We start from the raw sequence: 14,970 nt of genomic DNA, 5'->3' as shown, positions 1-14,970 counted from the left end.
AGTGAGTCCGAATCCACAGGCTAAGCCGCTCGTGGCGACGACGCTGGGAGCCCAGGGGGCCGAAGCCAGGAGCTCGAGCAGGAAGCAAAGAAGGGCTGGGACAGGGACTCCGAGTATCACGTACTAACCAGTCTGTGCGTGGCACGCTTTATTTCTATAAAACTATTACAAAATATTCAAAAATACAGTTTAGTAAATTTACAGCAGTTAATTCTCCATTTATTAATGCAAAAAAAATCCTTGTTTATCTCTGTAGAAACTACAGGCTCCGTCCGCATGGGCTCATTGCTATGTGCGCTTTTTTTAAAAAATATCATTTTCTAATAAATTCTTTGACGTTAAAAATAACAGAGATCTTCCAGTTTGTCCAAAACAAAAAACAAAAACAAAAAAACACACACACAAAAAACCAATAATAACATAAAAATAAAATAAAATAAAAAAAAACAGAAGAAAGGAAGGACAAGTGTGTGAGTGTGTGTAACAGTCTTGACTTCCAGGTCTGTGGCCAAAATATCGACAAAGCAAAAAAATTCCACCAGGAAGGCGCCCGAGGAGATGGCCGGCCGTGGAGATGGAAATTAGTTAAATTAAAAATAATATATTTTCATATTTTACACTATTTCGAAAATGAAATGTCATTCAGTTAAGTATTGATCTCTCAAAAAAATCTAATTTACAATTCTGTGTATAAAAATAGACTTTGTGGACCCCCACGAGGCGCGTCTTCGTTCGCGCGTGCTGAGAAGCGGAGCCGCAGGGGGTGGCGAGCAGAGCTTTGCTGTCTGGGCGTCGGGACGCGGGACGTGTAGAAAAATAGACTCTGAGCAGGTCGCTGGGCCTCACAAAATAATCTCTCCCCTGTGAGTGCAGTTCGCAGGACAATAATAAATTACCCAAGAAACAAACTAGTTAAGGCTCTTGAAGGTCCGGTTTCATATTATTTTAAAACATCTATTCATACCAAACAAATAAATAGCCATGAGAGGTGGGGGGGGGGAGGGCGGAGGGGAGGGAAATAATCATCGAAATAAAATAACCAAAAAAAAAAAAATCATAAAAATTCAAAAAAAATAAAAATAAAAAATATTATACGAACTAAACGCGACGCCAGAACTTCCCGGGGTCTTGGTTTCCTTACAGTCTACTTTGGGTTGCACTACGTATCATTATTATTTATTATGAGGATGATAGTTAACGTCTCATTCCGTGCGCTTTGTGGGTTTTCCGCGTGTCTCGCGTCTCTGGCCGCTGCCCCGCCCCCCGCCCCGCCCGCCCCGCGCGCCCCGCCCCCCGGCTTCAGCTGGACGGGGCGGCCATGCCCAGCGGGTGCAGGGCCTCGCTGTCCAGCAGCCAGGTGCCTATTTGGTAGAGCAGCTGCGAGTACCAGTGGATGCCTCCGGCGCCCGGCGGGTCGGCCGCCCCGGGCGCGCCTGGAGCGGGCTGGGGGACGCGGCCGTCGCGCTCCCCGCCGCGGTCCGTGCGCACCGGCGCCAGCGCGGCCAGCAGCGCGTGCGCCAGGCGGAAGGGCGCGAAGGCCCAGTGCGCCCAGCCGTGCTCCTCGATGACCGCGTAGCACGACGCCAGCACCCGGTCGATGAGGATGGTGCCCTGCGCCGTGAGCGGCGCGTACGCGCCCGCGGCCTCCTCGCGCAGGGTCACGCTGTGCACCGCGGCCGGCAGCAGCCGTCGGTCCCCGCCGCGCTCCGACACCACGTACACGCGCTGGCCCGGCCGCACGCGGCTGGCGAAGAGCGCCCTGCGCTCCGGCGCGCCCCCCGGCGGCCACCCTGCGCCGGAGTCGTTGTGCGGAGCCACGAACAGCAGGTGCGCGGCCGTGAGCAGCAGGCGCGCGCGCGGCTCCCGCGTCTCGATCGCGTAGAAAACCTTCTTGGCGCCGTCGTCGCGGTCCAGGAAAGTGAGGAAGTCGCTGTAGAGCAGCTGGCCCTGGTCGTCGGCCGCCAGCACGCGGTCCCCGGGGCGCAGGTCCTTCACCAGCTTGGTGCCGCCCTGCTCCAGGTGCACCGTGGCCGAGCCCGGGAAGCAGCCTCCGGATTTGGCCGCCACTGAGTTCTCTGCGGGGGGCAGGGGGTGGGGGGGGAGAGAGCAGAGCGGTCAGGAGGGCGAGGCCCCAGATGCAGGCACCCGCGCGCGGGGAGGGGCGCACGCTTGGTGTCCCGCGCGCCCAGACGCGGATGCGCGCAGCTCCCCGGAGAGGCTGAGGGCTGGTTCGCAGACCTCTCTCCTCCGGCCCCACCGCCCGGGCGACAGACTTCAGAGGCAGACACATTCCTTAACGACTCTTTTAGGATTGGACTGGCGGCGATAAAGGTTGGCCGGCTACACACTCCTTTCCTTCCTCCCACCCCAACCCACCCCCCTGCTTAGCACACACCCAACTTCGCCCCGAATTCAGAAGGTATTTGCTCTCCACTTGGATTCCTCAGGAAGCCTCCTTGAGCTCCCCCGGGCGCCTGGGCGCTCCCGCCTTCCCTCCCGCCCCCGGCGCGGGCCGCGGCGCCCCCTCCAGCGCTCCAGCGCCCGGCTGCGCCGCGGAGACCCCTCGCCCCCCCCCCCAGCGCCCAGTCAGGGGGGCCTCAGCGTCGGGGGGCCCGGGGCGGGGGTGAAAATAGCTGTAGTAGTTGTAGCAACTGGACAAACATTCCAGAGAACCGGCAGAGGTGTGAAAACCCGGGGCTTGTGTGGATTTTCCAATTAAAATCCAATCAAGGGCCCAGCATTGTCCCTGCGATGGCTGCGCTAAAAGGGAGACACTCTCGGAAGAGGGGACACTTCCACGTCTCCTCTCCCCTCTCCGGCTCCCGGCTGCCCCCTCCCTATTTGTTCAGGTGCAGCCCCCCCACCCCAGCGCCCCGCGGTTCACACGCGGGCTCTCCAGAAGCCCGGGCCTCACAAGCACTGTTTGCTCAGCCAGGCCTCTCTTCCAAGCTCTCAAGATGTGTATTTGAATTTTAAATGGCCGGGCCTGCTAGGGCGCTGGAAGCGCCGGTTCTCAAGGCCCCTTGACGACGCGCTTTTTAGAGCCCTGGGCCGCGCTCCGAGGCTCACTGTCCCCAGGACAATGATCGGAGCGGGCGGCGCGCAGGGGGCCGGGAGGAGGGGCGCGGAGGCCCCGTCTTCTTTGCATTCCAATCTCTGGGATCACGCTTTCCGCAAATAGAGATCGCGAGAAAGAATCTTCCCGCTGGAATTACAGAGGGTTTTTAATCTTCTCATCGGTTTCTCCGGCATGAAGTGCGGGCCTGGCCGTTGGAGGCCCGCCGTAGCCCCCCGGAATGCGGGCCGGGGCGCAGGCGAGCCCGAGTCGTCGAGTCGCACGACCCTGCTTGACACGCAGCGCTCCGCGTCCCGGCCCGTGTGCGCGGAATGCCAATGAGCGGCTCTGCGCGCCCGGGGGCTGCTCCCGGCGGGGTCCGGGGGCCGGATTACCGCTGCTCATTTTCGAGGAGACCTCCAGGGACACCCCCCCTCCCGCTAGGAGCACCCCCGCCAGGGGGACCCCGCGTACAGGGCCGGCTGTGAGAGCGCGCGCGCTCGAGCGCAGCAGCGAGGTCCCGCGAAGGGAGCCCCGTGGGGGTGGTGGGGGTGGGTCAGGGGGCGTCGCGAGGGGAGAACCCCGCAGACAGTTACCCCGAGGAGCCCCCGCGAAGTGGGGGCGCTGCCTTCCTCCTTCGGCTGAGCCCCCTTCCCCACCGTCCCTGACGCTCCTTTTCTCTCTGCTGTGACAAGAAGCCACTATTTTCCTTTCCTACGAAGTGTGTCTTGACACTTTAGACGCGCTCCCCTCACGTCTGCTATTAAAATGCAGTTTAGGCGACAAACAGGCACCGCTGGGGAGGGGCGGCGAGGGCGCAGCTCCTCGGGAATTCGGTGTGAACTGTTTTGATAAATGCGCCAACCTGCGCTGAGATGGAAACGTGGCGCGAACAGTCGCCAAGCGGGGACGCTCGCGCGATTCCGCGCGTGGCGTGGCCGGCGCGGGGGCAGGCCCGGGAGCACCCCGCGCGCGCTCGCGGCGGGACGGCCCGGCCGCAGCTGCGGGCTCCGCTCCCCGGCCCTGCCTGCGGCGCGCGGCGGCCCAGCTGGCTCCTAACGAGCCGGGGCCGTGCTCCCGGGCTGGCGGCGCCCAGATGCTGGAAGCGGTGGCTGCGGGGTGACTGCCTCCCACCAGGCCTCTCCCCAAAGGCTCAGCGGGCGAGTTAAGTTCGGTTTCGAGTCCACAGGCGCCCCCGGGAGGGAGAGGAGAGCACCGGGGCTTACCCTCTGGACACAGCCGCCCCTTCTGGGGCGGGGGCAGGCGTGGGGGTGGGACGGTTGATTCTTAAGCCCTAAATGAGAGGAAAGATGAGGCCAGACCCGGCTCACTACCAGGGCTGCAGTCTCACCAGGAAAATGCGCCCCCCCCCATTTTCCTTCCCCGTTTCCACCGCCTTCAGGGGGGGCTCCGGAAACAGCGGTGGGGGCGGCCCAGGAAACCATCTGCCCTGTGCACCGGGGCTCAGAGGCCCTGGGCCTTTGCGGCCTTACATGGGGGTGGCAGGACTGCTGGCTGGGGCGCAGCCTCCTAGGGTGTGTAGTCAGGGCGCAAACACAGTGGTCACCCAGTCCCCTCCCTTCCCCGGTCCTGGCGCCCCCTCCCCCGTCCCCCCACTTCGTTGGCTTTGCCTGGAATCAGGCCGCGGGGCTCACAGGTGACCCCTGGTGGGCGGACCTGGAGCTGGTGCAGGGGTGTCGTGCGCACGCAGTGGGGGCTGCGGGAGGGCCCCCGCCACTCACCTGCTTTCACGGAGCAGTGGATGTGCGCTTTGGACTCGTAGTACACCCAGTCGAAGCCGGCCTCCACCGCCAGGCGCGCCAGCATCCCGTACTTGCTGCGGTCACGGTCGGACGTGGTGATGTCCACCGCGCGCCCCTCGTAGTGCAGCGACTCCTCCGAGTGGTGGCCGTCTTCGTCCCAGCCCTCGGTCACCCTCAGCTTCACTCCCGGCCACTGGTTCATCACCGAGATGGCCAAAGCGTTTAGCTTGTCTTTACACCTCTGCGGAGGGAAGGGGGGACGGTGACATCAGCGCCCGGCCCAGCCCTTCTCCCCTCTGGCCTCTCGGTCTAGTCCCAGCTCCCCAGAGGTGGCACTGGGCTGGGGGCTGGGGGCTGGGGGCTGGGAGGGGTCTGCAGGTGGAGCAGCTCCCGGGAGAGATGTGCCCAGGGCCCGTCTCCACATCCTGGACCAGCAGAGCTCCTACCCCGGGCCTGGGGAGCAGGTGAGATTTTTTTTTTTGGGGGGGGGACAAGTGAACTGTGTGTTTTCAGACAAAGGCTGGAGAACCCAGCAGAGGTTACCCTTGGCCGTGCCTCACGCCTTCCCCAAGGTGCCCTTCCCCGCCGCCCCCACCCCTGGCAGTGGCCCCATTTCTGTGCACCTGTGCGGGGCTGCGCCCTTCCCCCCGGGCAAACTCCCTCACCAGGAGGCCAGAGAGAGGCCCAAGGTGCAAGTTTGCAGAAATGGAGCAGAACGCGCCGTCGACTCCTTGAAGACTAAACGCCTCGCCTTATCTCCGGACCCTCCCTCCTGCCCCGGGCCTATCTGAGGTGCGAATTAAGCCGAAGGTAGAGAGGGAGGTGGGGGGCTGATAGGGAGGCTGGGGGTGGGGCGCCCGGCAGTGAAAGGTGAGTTATAATTCCCGACGCGGCCCGGCCCGGCCGGACGACAAACAGTCTTTATCTGGACGGTCACATTCCTTCGCCCCGCGGAACTCTTTCTCGAGGCCTTTCTGAGGTCTGATTGCGCCTCTTGTTTTCCTTAACCTGTTCCCTCCCCCCTCTTGTTTTCTCGGCCTCGGCGCGGACTGGGGATCGGCGAGTTTGAAGAGCAAACCTCGGGGGTGGGGAGGGAGGCAGGGCGGGCGGGGTGGGGGTGGGGAGCCAGCAGGGCCTGAGGCCCCGGAGCCCTTCGCCTCGGGGATTCTGCCTCTGGTTTGTCCCGCCCCTGTCCCCCCACAGGGAAGCTGCCTGGGGGAGTCAGGAAGCCGGTGGGTGGGGTGCGCACCAGGGTCCGTGGCGCCCCGTAGAAGGAAGCGGTGAAAGTGCCTGAATGCAGGGTGCGCGTCTGTGTAGCCAGCTCACCCTGCTGCTGGCCGGCGGGGTGCGGGGTTTCAAAGAGGGGAGATGAGGGGAGCATCCCGGACAGAGGCGGCTCGGGGGGGGGGGGGGGCAGTGTCCAGTGGACGTCTGCAGAGAGCAGGGCTGGCCGCCTCCGGGGCGCGCGCAGGACGGGGAGCCCTGATAACCGCGGGGGGGGGGGGGACTCGTTTCCTAGCGAGGGGGGAGGCGCGCCCTTGCAGAAGGAGATGTGACAGGTTGCGCAACAGGAAAAGCGCTGTGTATTTGGCAGCAATAAAACGCAGTATATGGTTGTAGAGTTAAACATACAACAAATGGGGGGGGGGGCCTGGTAACAGGTCAGCGCTTGCAGGTTTCTGGGCCTGACAGCCGTTTTCTTAAAAAAAAAAAAAAAAAAAAAAAAGTCGGAAGGGCAGAGTTTGAGTGAGGTCATCGTGAGGATTGGACGCGTTTTACATGAAAATCAATCAGAAACTAGGGTCAGTTAAGAGCCGGGCTGTGGAGCCCGCGGCGCAGGCGCACAGCACCGACACGCGCACGCAAACGCCGGGCGTCCGGGCCCCGGTCCCACCCCAGCTCCGGTCTCCCGCGGGCGCGCGAAGCTCTCAGCAGCGTCCCCGGGGCAGCTGGCGGGGGGGGGGGACAGGGCCGCCCCCGCGCCCCGAGCTGCGCCACTCGGACCAGAGGTGGGGGACCCGGCGGGGACGCAGGCCCAGGCAGGCCCGAGGCGGCTCCCCGCGCCCCCCGCGCCCCCGCGCCCCCCCCGGCGCCCCCCGGCGCGCCCTCGGCCGGGGCTGCAGGGACCAGCCGCGCCCTGCAGGGCGATCGTCTCGGCCGAGGCCGGGAAGCCCGGGCCGGTCATCCGTTCACCGGGGCGTGCGCCGCGGATGGAGCCCGACCCTGGGCAGCCACCGCGAAGCGCAGCGGGGCCGCGGGGCCGCTTTGTGTGGCCGAGGCCGAGCGGCTCCCCTCGCCCCGCGCCCGCCGCCTCCCCCGTCTGCGCAGCCGCTGCGCGCCCAGCGCCGGCGAGGGACTGTCACCGCCGGCGGCCCGCGGGCTTCCCCCGCGCGGGGGAGGGGGCTCCAACTTCAAAAGAGACCCCCCCAAGTCCCTACGCGCACCTCCCCCGCTCCTCCCCGCTCCGGAAAACCAGACCCCTCCCGTCCAACCTGGAGAACCCTCCCGAAACCCACACCTGAGTGCGGTGCCCCGGGGCCGCCGCGCACCCAGAAATCTACTCAACGTGGCGTCTCAGGCCGGTGCCCTCGCGGGCCCCCAGGTCGGGCCCCCGGGTCGGGCCCCTCGCGCGGCCCGCTGCCCCCTCACAGCCCCCGGCACCCCGCCTGGCACCCGCGGCCTGCGGGGACAGGGTGTCTGTCTGCGCTCCCCCCTCTCCGAGTTAATATTAACCAGGAGCTCATGCGTTCCAGAACTCTCAGAGTTCCACTGGGGACGATCCTGCCACGCTTGAGGGACTTGGGCGGCAGTCACGTTAGGGAGACAGAGGCGCCCGCAGACGCGGAGGGACCGCGGGACGGGCGGGGGCGCACGCACCTGAGGACAGAATCCCGGCGGCTGTGCCAGTGCGGGGCCGGCGGGTGCGCGGGCTCCCCGAGGAGCCCTCACCGCCTCTGGCCTGGGAGGCGGTCCCTCTTTCACCCCTTCACCCCGGCCCTGCCCCTCACCACCCACGCCTTCCGCCCCCCATCCCCGCCCCGCCCCCCCAACTCGTGGAATCAGAGCAAAAGGAAGGACGGGATGGGATACACCAAGGGCACCTTCCAGGCCGCCCCCCCCAGCCATCCGCGATTTGGGGGGACATTTGTGAGGTCCGTGATGCAATCCGGGCCTGGCTCTCTCCACTCAGCCTCACGGCGGCCGCCCCTCCCCCGTCCTTTTGTGCTGGGAACGGGAAAAGCCACTGCCCCGGGAAAAAAAGTATTTGTTTTCGTTTCTCCGTCTGAGGGAAGTTGACAGGTCAGAAGTTCAAATGCTGCCAACGCTCGTGGTGGCGAGAGTGGCGGGGCGCGGGGCGCGGGGCGCGGGCGCCGAGGCCCGGAGGCCAGGAGGCCGGGGAACCTGCGCTGCGCCCTGGGCCCGGCACCTGCCTCCCCGCCCCGCGCGCGCGCGCGGGCGCCTCGGGCCGTCGGGGGCCCTGCTCTTTAGCGGAGACCGCGCGGCGCAGGGCGCGTGGAGGGGCGGCCGCAGCCCGCCCCGCGCGCTGAAACCCGAGCCGCGGGATCGATCAGCCCGCAGTAAGTGGAGCCGAATGCGTCTGTCTGGGTGCGCGGCTCCGCTCTTGCTGCTGGGCGGCAGGGCCGGGGCCCCTCTCTGGCGTCGGCACCGCGCCCACGGGGGCGACCGCGGACCCCTCCCGCTCGGGGACCTCCGGCGTCCCCGCCCCCCGCCTGCTGCCGCCTGGCCTCCCTCTTCCCGGGCTCTGAGGGACCCCGAGCAGGCCCCTCCCTCTAGCCGGAGCAGGGTGACCCGGGGTCGGGGCCCCGGACGGGCCGGAGAACTCCCCGCGGCTGGCCGCACGCGGGGTGCCCGGAGGCCTGCGCAGAGTTAGCCGCCGCTCTGGGTACCCGCGCGAGCGCGCGCGCGGCCACACTCGCGGTCCAGATTTAAGGTGGTCGGAGATGAGAGGGAGAGAGAGAGAGAGCGCGCGCAAGGTAGAAGGACCCTCTCCTCGGCTCCCTCCTCCCCAGGCTCCCCGGCTGCCTCCGTCCAGTTTCGGCTGCGCAGCAAGGCCGGGCTCAGGCTGAGAACCCAGGGCCCGGTGGCGTCTCGGTCCCGCCACCCCCACCCTCCCCGCACTCGTGCCCCCGTCAGCGCCACTCCGCCAGCCGCGGTGCGCTCCTAGCCCTAAAGGTAGGACTTAAATATTTTAATAGGGCAATACAAAGGATGTTGACCTATATTTGCCAGGAAATCCATTTCTAGCTTCAGTTACAGGCGCGCGGAGTCTCAGACAGCCCACCCTGCGCGGGGAGACTGGCAGCCAGAAGTCTCCAGCGGCGGCGGGGAGGGAGCGAGGCGGCAGGTTTGCTTTGGTTCGTCCCTCCAGCCCCCTCCGCTAGTCCCCAGGCCAGCAGGTTGAAACCTGGACTGATGCAATGCCAATAAGTTCTAAGTCCCTCCCCTCAGGTACCCGGCCAGGGGAATGAAAGCCCATCCTTAAAGAAATATCGATAGGCTCCCACTCTGGTGGGCACCACCGCCACCGGGGGTTCGCAGGGGGCTCTGTGCCACCGCCAGGGACCAGCCCGGCACCTCTGCAGCCCCTTCCTGTGGTCAGAACCCGCTCCAGGCTTTTCCGATGTAGGGTGTTTGGTGGGGGCCGCGGGGCGGGGGGTGTGGTGGGAAAGAAAAGCCCAGAGGAGAAGGGACCCGTGGGAGCTCCAAGGTCTGATGCTAGAGGCCACATCTGTACCGTGACCTGGAAGCCACTCCGTGGTTCTGGGGGTGGGGTGGGGAGTGGGTTCTGCCTCCTTCCATTTCCACTCCAAACTTGGAAAGGGCAGCCGCCCCCCAAAGTGAAGGGCTCCCCAAGTCCCAAGCCAGAGCTGGGGCCAGGATGGGAAGGCCACCCCCAGCTGGAGAAATCAAATCAGGGCCATCCCTGGACCACATCTCCTCTGGGCCTCCCCCGCCCCCACCCTGAAGTTCTCAGCTGGACCCTTCACCTGCATTCCCTCCGGGGCGAGAAAGGGGTGGCAGGTAGACAGGTGGGTGGGGAAGGCCGGGGCGAAATCGCCTTTCCATCTGCCCCAGAGCAACCGCGCCGGCTGGAGCTGCCCGGTTCCAGAGCCCCCTGGAGAGCCACACGCTCCGCGCCCGGCGCTGGGTTTCTACCTGAGTCATCAGCCGGTCGGCTCCGGTGTTCTCTTCATCTTTAAATATTATGTCGGGGTTGTAATTGGGGGTGAGTTCCTTAAACCGCTCCGAGTTCCTGGAGATCTTCCCTTCGTATCTTCCGCTGGCCCCTAGGGTCTTCTCGGCCACGTTGGGGATGAACTGCTTGTAGGCTAAAGGGGTCAGTTTTTTGGGGTGCCGCCTCTTTCCAAATCCCCTGCCGGGTCCGCACGCCAGCGCCGGGCACACCAGCAGCCAGGAGACGACCAAGGCCAGCAGACATCTCGCCAGCAGCAGCATCTCGTCCGTGGAACCCAGCGCCTTCCGAGGCGTCCCCGCGCGGGTCCGTGCGCGCGAGTGCGCGAGTGTGTGTGAGTGCGCGTGTGTGCGCGCGTGTGAGCGAGTGTGCGCGTGTGTGCGCGCGTGTGTGTGTGCGCGCCCGGGCGCTCGCCCTTCCCCGCTCGCTCGCTCGCTCGCTCCCCGGCTGGCTGCTGGCTCCTCGCTCGCTCGCTCGCCGCCGTTTCTCTTTCTATTGCGCCCTGCCCGCCGCCGGCGCGGGGGACTGGCGGCCGATCCCCACCCAGGCGGGGGCTGGAGCGGCAGGCTGCTGGTCGCTGATAACGGAGCACATCGGAGTTGGGGCGGGAGACGGCAATCAAAAGACAAAAAGACTCTGATTTTAAATGGTAGCGAGCCTGGAGAGCTTGTGTGAGAGGCTGCCTTCGGTACTATATTATAGCTGGCAGGGGCGTATCTGATTGGCCACAGCAGCCCAGCTTCTCTTCTGATGTTAACCCTAAAAAAGACTAGAATTTTTTTCCCCCTGTAGGTGCCTTGGCTTTATTTTCACCTGGAGGCTTCGCGTTAGAAGGGAAAAAACGCCTCTGGCGAGGCGAGGGTGGGCCTGAGGGAGGCCGCCCGCTGCTTAGGGGTGACACCGGGGACCCCCTGCTTTGTGCGCCTCCCCGCATTCCCCCTTCACTTTCTCCGGAGTGGTAGGTGCTTCAGTTAAAACCAACTTAAGTTTTTTAAAGGACAGTCTAGACCCCCCCTCCCTCTCCCCTCGCCAGCTTCGATCACCAAGCAAGGGTTCTCTCCGATCTTGGAGGGGCGAAGCTGCCCCGGGTTTTATTTAAACGTGTGCTTCCCCCCCCTCCCCGCCCGCCCCCCAGAGACTTCACCACGCAGCCCAGGTCTGCCTGCATTTTAAAGACGGGGGGTCTGTGCGTTTTCCTGAATATTCAACATCCTCGCACCGAGGGTCATTCTCACCGGCTGCCACGTGAAGCCTCCCGTTTGAAGGGCATCCGGTGCCTGAGAAAAAAAAAAAAAAATGAGAATACTGCTCCTTTATTGCGTTTCAATTAATGCATTATTTTTAACCCCCTGAACCTGGGATGGAGGCGTGCTCAGGGGCTGGGGCCGGGTGACCTGAGACCTTCCTGGTGGCCGGGCCAGCGGTCTGCACCCCAGCCTGGAGGAGGGGGCCCTGCTGCTGCCCCTGAGGTGGGCGGAGGCCCATTGTGCCTGGGTCAGCGGTGAGTGGGCAGGCTGTGCACACGCCACCCCCACGATCTATCGATCGGAGCAAAGTGCAGGCCAGGGATGAGCTGAGTGTGGGATTCAGGCTCCTTCCACGTCGTCGCCGGCGGAGCTGGCTTTCCGTGGAGCCTGCAAGCCGAAGCCGGGGGCTGCAGCCCGAGGTGGGCAGGGTCCCGGGAGCAGCATTCTGGCCAAAGGGTGCACCCAGAGGGGGGCCCGTGCTCAGAGCCTGCGACACTGGAGTCCCCAACCCCGGTGCGTCTTTCAGAAAAGAAACTCCTACTGAAAGCAGAAAAATAAAATCAGAAATCCCCTCCCCCTTTTTACAGGCCATGCCCTCTCCTCAGCCCCCCCACATCCCACTCAGGAAAGACTTGCCGTAGATAAGTCAGGGGAGCGGGGCTTTTCCTGGGGGATGGAAATGCTGCCCTGAAACAGGCCCTGGGCCCTCCCTCTGTGAGATTAAGGGCTCTCCCTTGACCCAGCCCGGTCAGGAGAGGCCAGGTCTGAAGGCAGGGTCCTCCAAACAATGGGATCCTTCCAGCAGCAGGTCGCCTTCTTGGTGGGAGGGTGACAGAGGGGGGCATGTTAAAGGCCATCTAGCTGGGCCTGGCAGGGCCTGGCAGGGCCTGGCACCATCAAGGCTCCCCAGGTGGACCCCAGCCCCCACCTCTGTGCTTTTTCTGTCCCATGGTTGGTGAAGAGCTCCCCTCCCCCCAGCCAGGTGGGCAAGCAGCTGGGCCGCCAGGTGGAGGGGCCTGACTCAGTTTCCCCACTTGCATTCCCAGTGGAAACAGACACAGGAAGGGCACCGGGCCCTGGAGGGTCAGCGCGCGTGGAGAGGTTGCGCACAGCGCGGAGGCTGCCCCCTGGGCTGGGCGGGGCGGGCGGGGCCGGAGAAGCCCCTGGACCCTGGGGACGCCCAGCCTTTTGCTCGGGCTCCCCGCCGGCCGCCCCGCGTCTGGCCTCGCCCCAGGCCCTTCCCTTCCCCCCTCTCTTTTGCCCTCCCGCCCTCCCGCACGAACCCAGGCGCAGGCAAAGGGCCGAAGCGCCGGGGCGCAATCCTGAGGCCCCAGGTGCGGGACCCCCGCGCCGCCACCCGTGGGCAGGGGGGCCGGGCGGTGCGCACCCCGGGGCGAGGGACCCCGCGCGCGAGGAGACCTCAGACCCGCCACGCGGCCGCCGTCCGCGCGCCGGGAGCCAGGGCAGACTTGGGGTGCCGGGCCTGGGGCCTGGGGTCCTCGGGAATGAAACCACGAGGACACGCCATCGAACCCGACGCCGACCCTGTCGTGGGGGGAAGGCCACCCGGACAAACCCCAGTCCCAGTTTGGATTTATTTTCTTAGCACCGGGGCACCCGCAGGGTCACCCTGAGAAGTGGAGCCCCCTTCCCTTCCCTCCCCCTGCCCCGGCCCCCCATTTCCAAACTCCAGACATCAGGTGGCTCCCTCTCTTTGCCTCTCCCCCCACGCAGGTCAGAGGCCCTGAACCCCCCCTCGGCCTGACCTGGCCGGACACCCCCGGTCACCACCGGGACCCCTTCCCGGTTTCCCCGGGCCGCGCCCCCCGTTCCCTCCCGCGCGTCCCGCCCCCGCAGCCCGCCGAGCGCAGGTGGCTGCAGCCTCCGCCCCGCCCGCAGGAGGCGCCGCCGCCCTCCGCCCCCGGCCGCCGCTAGATGGCCTCCTGGCTCTGCCTTCGGGTCGCGCGGCGGCCGCAGCGGCGAGCGGGCCGCGGGGGGGCGCCCGGCCCCGCGTCCCTGCGCCCCCGCCGCCCTCCCCGGGCCCCCGACGCCCGGGCCCTGGGGTGCGGCTCTCAGCTGCCGCCCCTTCCCCGCGCCCCCGCCCCGCGGCGCGTCCTCCCGGGAGCCCCTGCACCCAGCCCCTGGCTTTCATGTCCAGGTGGGACGTGGGTGCCCCCGTTTCTTCTTGTGGCCGCAGCCGGCGCCCTGCATGTCGTTTCTTTAGGTCTTTCCCGAGGATGTTTTTCTCACTGCTTCTCAGAGAGAGACAGACAGAAACACCGACGTAGGAGAGACACATGGAGTGGTTGCCTCCTGCACGCGCCCCCACCGCCGGGGGCCAGGGATTGGGCCTGCAACCCAGGTACATACCTACCTCTGGCTGGAATCGAACCCACGACCCTCCAGTCCACGGGCGATGCTCTAACCGCTGAGCCAAAGGGCTAGGGCCTCCCCCTGCGCTTTGCAGGGAGGCCGCCTGCCCTGTTCTCTAACCCCTGGGCCCTGGAGCAACCCCTGGGCCTGGGGGTCCCAGTCTCCAGCTTCCCCCCCGGGGGCAGCTGCATCCCTGCCCTGGTCCCGCCGGGGAGGAGGCCACCCAGACAGACGCACAGACCTCTGCTGGCCCGGCGGCTGTCTGCGCGGGCTGGCGCTCAGCAGAGCAGGCACTGCCAGGGGACGGCAGGCAGGCTCCCAGCCACAGCTGCACCACGCAGCGGGGAGGACCCGCGCCTCCCTGGCCTCAGTGACTCTCTGAGGCAAGGACACAGGTGACGCCTGAGGCCCTGTCCCTCCTGAGGCCCTGTGGCTCCAGCCCTCGCGCCTGCTGGTTCCGCTCGGCAAACTTGGGGAGTGACTGTTACCCCGCCCGAGGTGCTGCGACCCCCCAGGGGAATGTGCTTGTCTCCTGGAGTGGTGACCTTTCATTTTTTAAAATTTATTTTATTTTTTAAAATATGTTTTTATTGATTTCAGAGACAGGAAGGGAGGGGGAGAGGGAGAGACACCGATGATGAGAGACACATAGATCGGCTGCCTCCTGCACGCCCCCCGCTGGGGATCGAGCCTGAAACCCGGGCCTGTGCCCTGAGCGGGAATCGAACCGCGACCTCCTGGTTCATAGGTCGATGCTCAACCGCTGGGCCACGCCCCCGGGCAGTGGCGACCTTGTCATTGACCTTTCTTCTTGTCACCTGGGAGGCAGCGCTCACACCCCTGCCCTTCTTTACTTCCCGTGTCTTCCTGACCCCACGCTGGCGCTCAGAGCAGGTGCCGACACCGGGACGTGGCTCAGGGGACACCATCACGCAGGAAGGCCACACGGCTGGCTGGGGACACGGAGCCACGTGTGGTCCAGCACACCGGGCGGTCGGGCCCACCACGGGCTGCTGCCTGTGGATGCGGACCTCCTCTCTCTGGACGGTCCTCCACTGGCACTGAGTCCCCAGCCTTCGTTTTAAGCTCAGGTCTCGATCCCGCCGTCTCAGGTGCGTGTGGCCCTTACAGTCTTCAGGTGGTTTCATGGCCCCCGTCAGAGAACTGTGGCCACACGTGTGAGCGGGTCGGGAAACGCGCTGTGGGGAGGTGGCTCGTGCCCAGGAAGTGAGGGACAGACCTAGGTCTTCTGGCCCCACAGCTGCCTGGGCCCAGCGATGACCCATGTGCCCCGGGAGAGTCAGCTCAGTAGCCCTC

General features: G+C 65.4%; 1 protein-coding gene and 1 long non-coding RNA gene across 2 annotated transcripts in view; one reads left to right on the top strand and one right to left on the bottom strand.

Annotated features, from left to right (window-relative positions):
• Positions 1 to 1,284: 1,284 nt before the first annotated feature.
• SHH (sonic hedgehog signaling molecule) lies at positions 1,285 to 11,309 on the bottom strand. Its single transcript, XM_081146430.1, has 3 exons — positions 9,997 to 11,309; positions 4,798 to 5,059; positions 1,285 to 2,075 (listed from the first exon to the last, which is right to left on the bottom strand). Exons 1-3 carry the CDS (start codon positions 10,294 to 10,296, stop codon positions 1,300 to 1,302), a joined length of 1,338 nt encoding a protein of 445 aa, XP_081002556.1. The 5' UTR covers positions 10,297 to 11,309; the 3' UTR covers positions 1,285 to 1,299.
• Positions 5,489 to 14,970, top strand: part of LOC308561393 — a 54,838-nt gene continuing 45,356 nt past the window's right edge. Inside the window, exon 1 of the long non-coding RNA XR_013999475.1 lies at positions 5,489 to 5,610. This is a non-coding gene — a long non-coding RNA (uncharacterized lncRNA). The remainder of the gene's footprint in view (positions 5,611 to 14,970) is intronic.

Source organism: Miniopterus schreibersii, assembly GCF_964146895.1.
Source record: "Miniopterus schreibersii genome assembly, chromosome: 9".
Classification (NCBI taxonomy): Eukaryota; Metazoa; Chordata; class Mammalia; order Chiroptera; family Miniopteridae; genus Miniopterus; species Miniopterus schreibersii.
Note: the sequence above shows the minus strand (reverse complement) of the source record. Positions and strands in the feature narration are given on the sequence as shown.

What these genes read in the sequence shown, in the direction of transcription:
- SHH (XM_081146430.1), bottom strand. Translation starts at nt 10,296, where the DNA reads ATGCTGCTGCTGGCGAGATGTCTGCTGGCCTTGGTCGTCTCCTGGCTG. An exon ending in CCGACCGGCTGATGACTCAG is followed by an intron (nt 5,060 to 9,996) that starts GTAGAAACCCAG and finishes TTCCCTCCGCAG; the next exon opens with AGGTGTAAAGACAAGCTAAA. An exon ending in CCACTGCTCCGTGAAAGCAG is followed by an intron (nt 2,076 to 4,797) that starts GTGAGTGGCGGG and finishes TGCCCCCCGCAG; the next exon opens with AGAACTCAGTGGCGGCCAAA.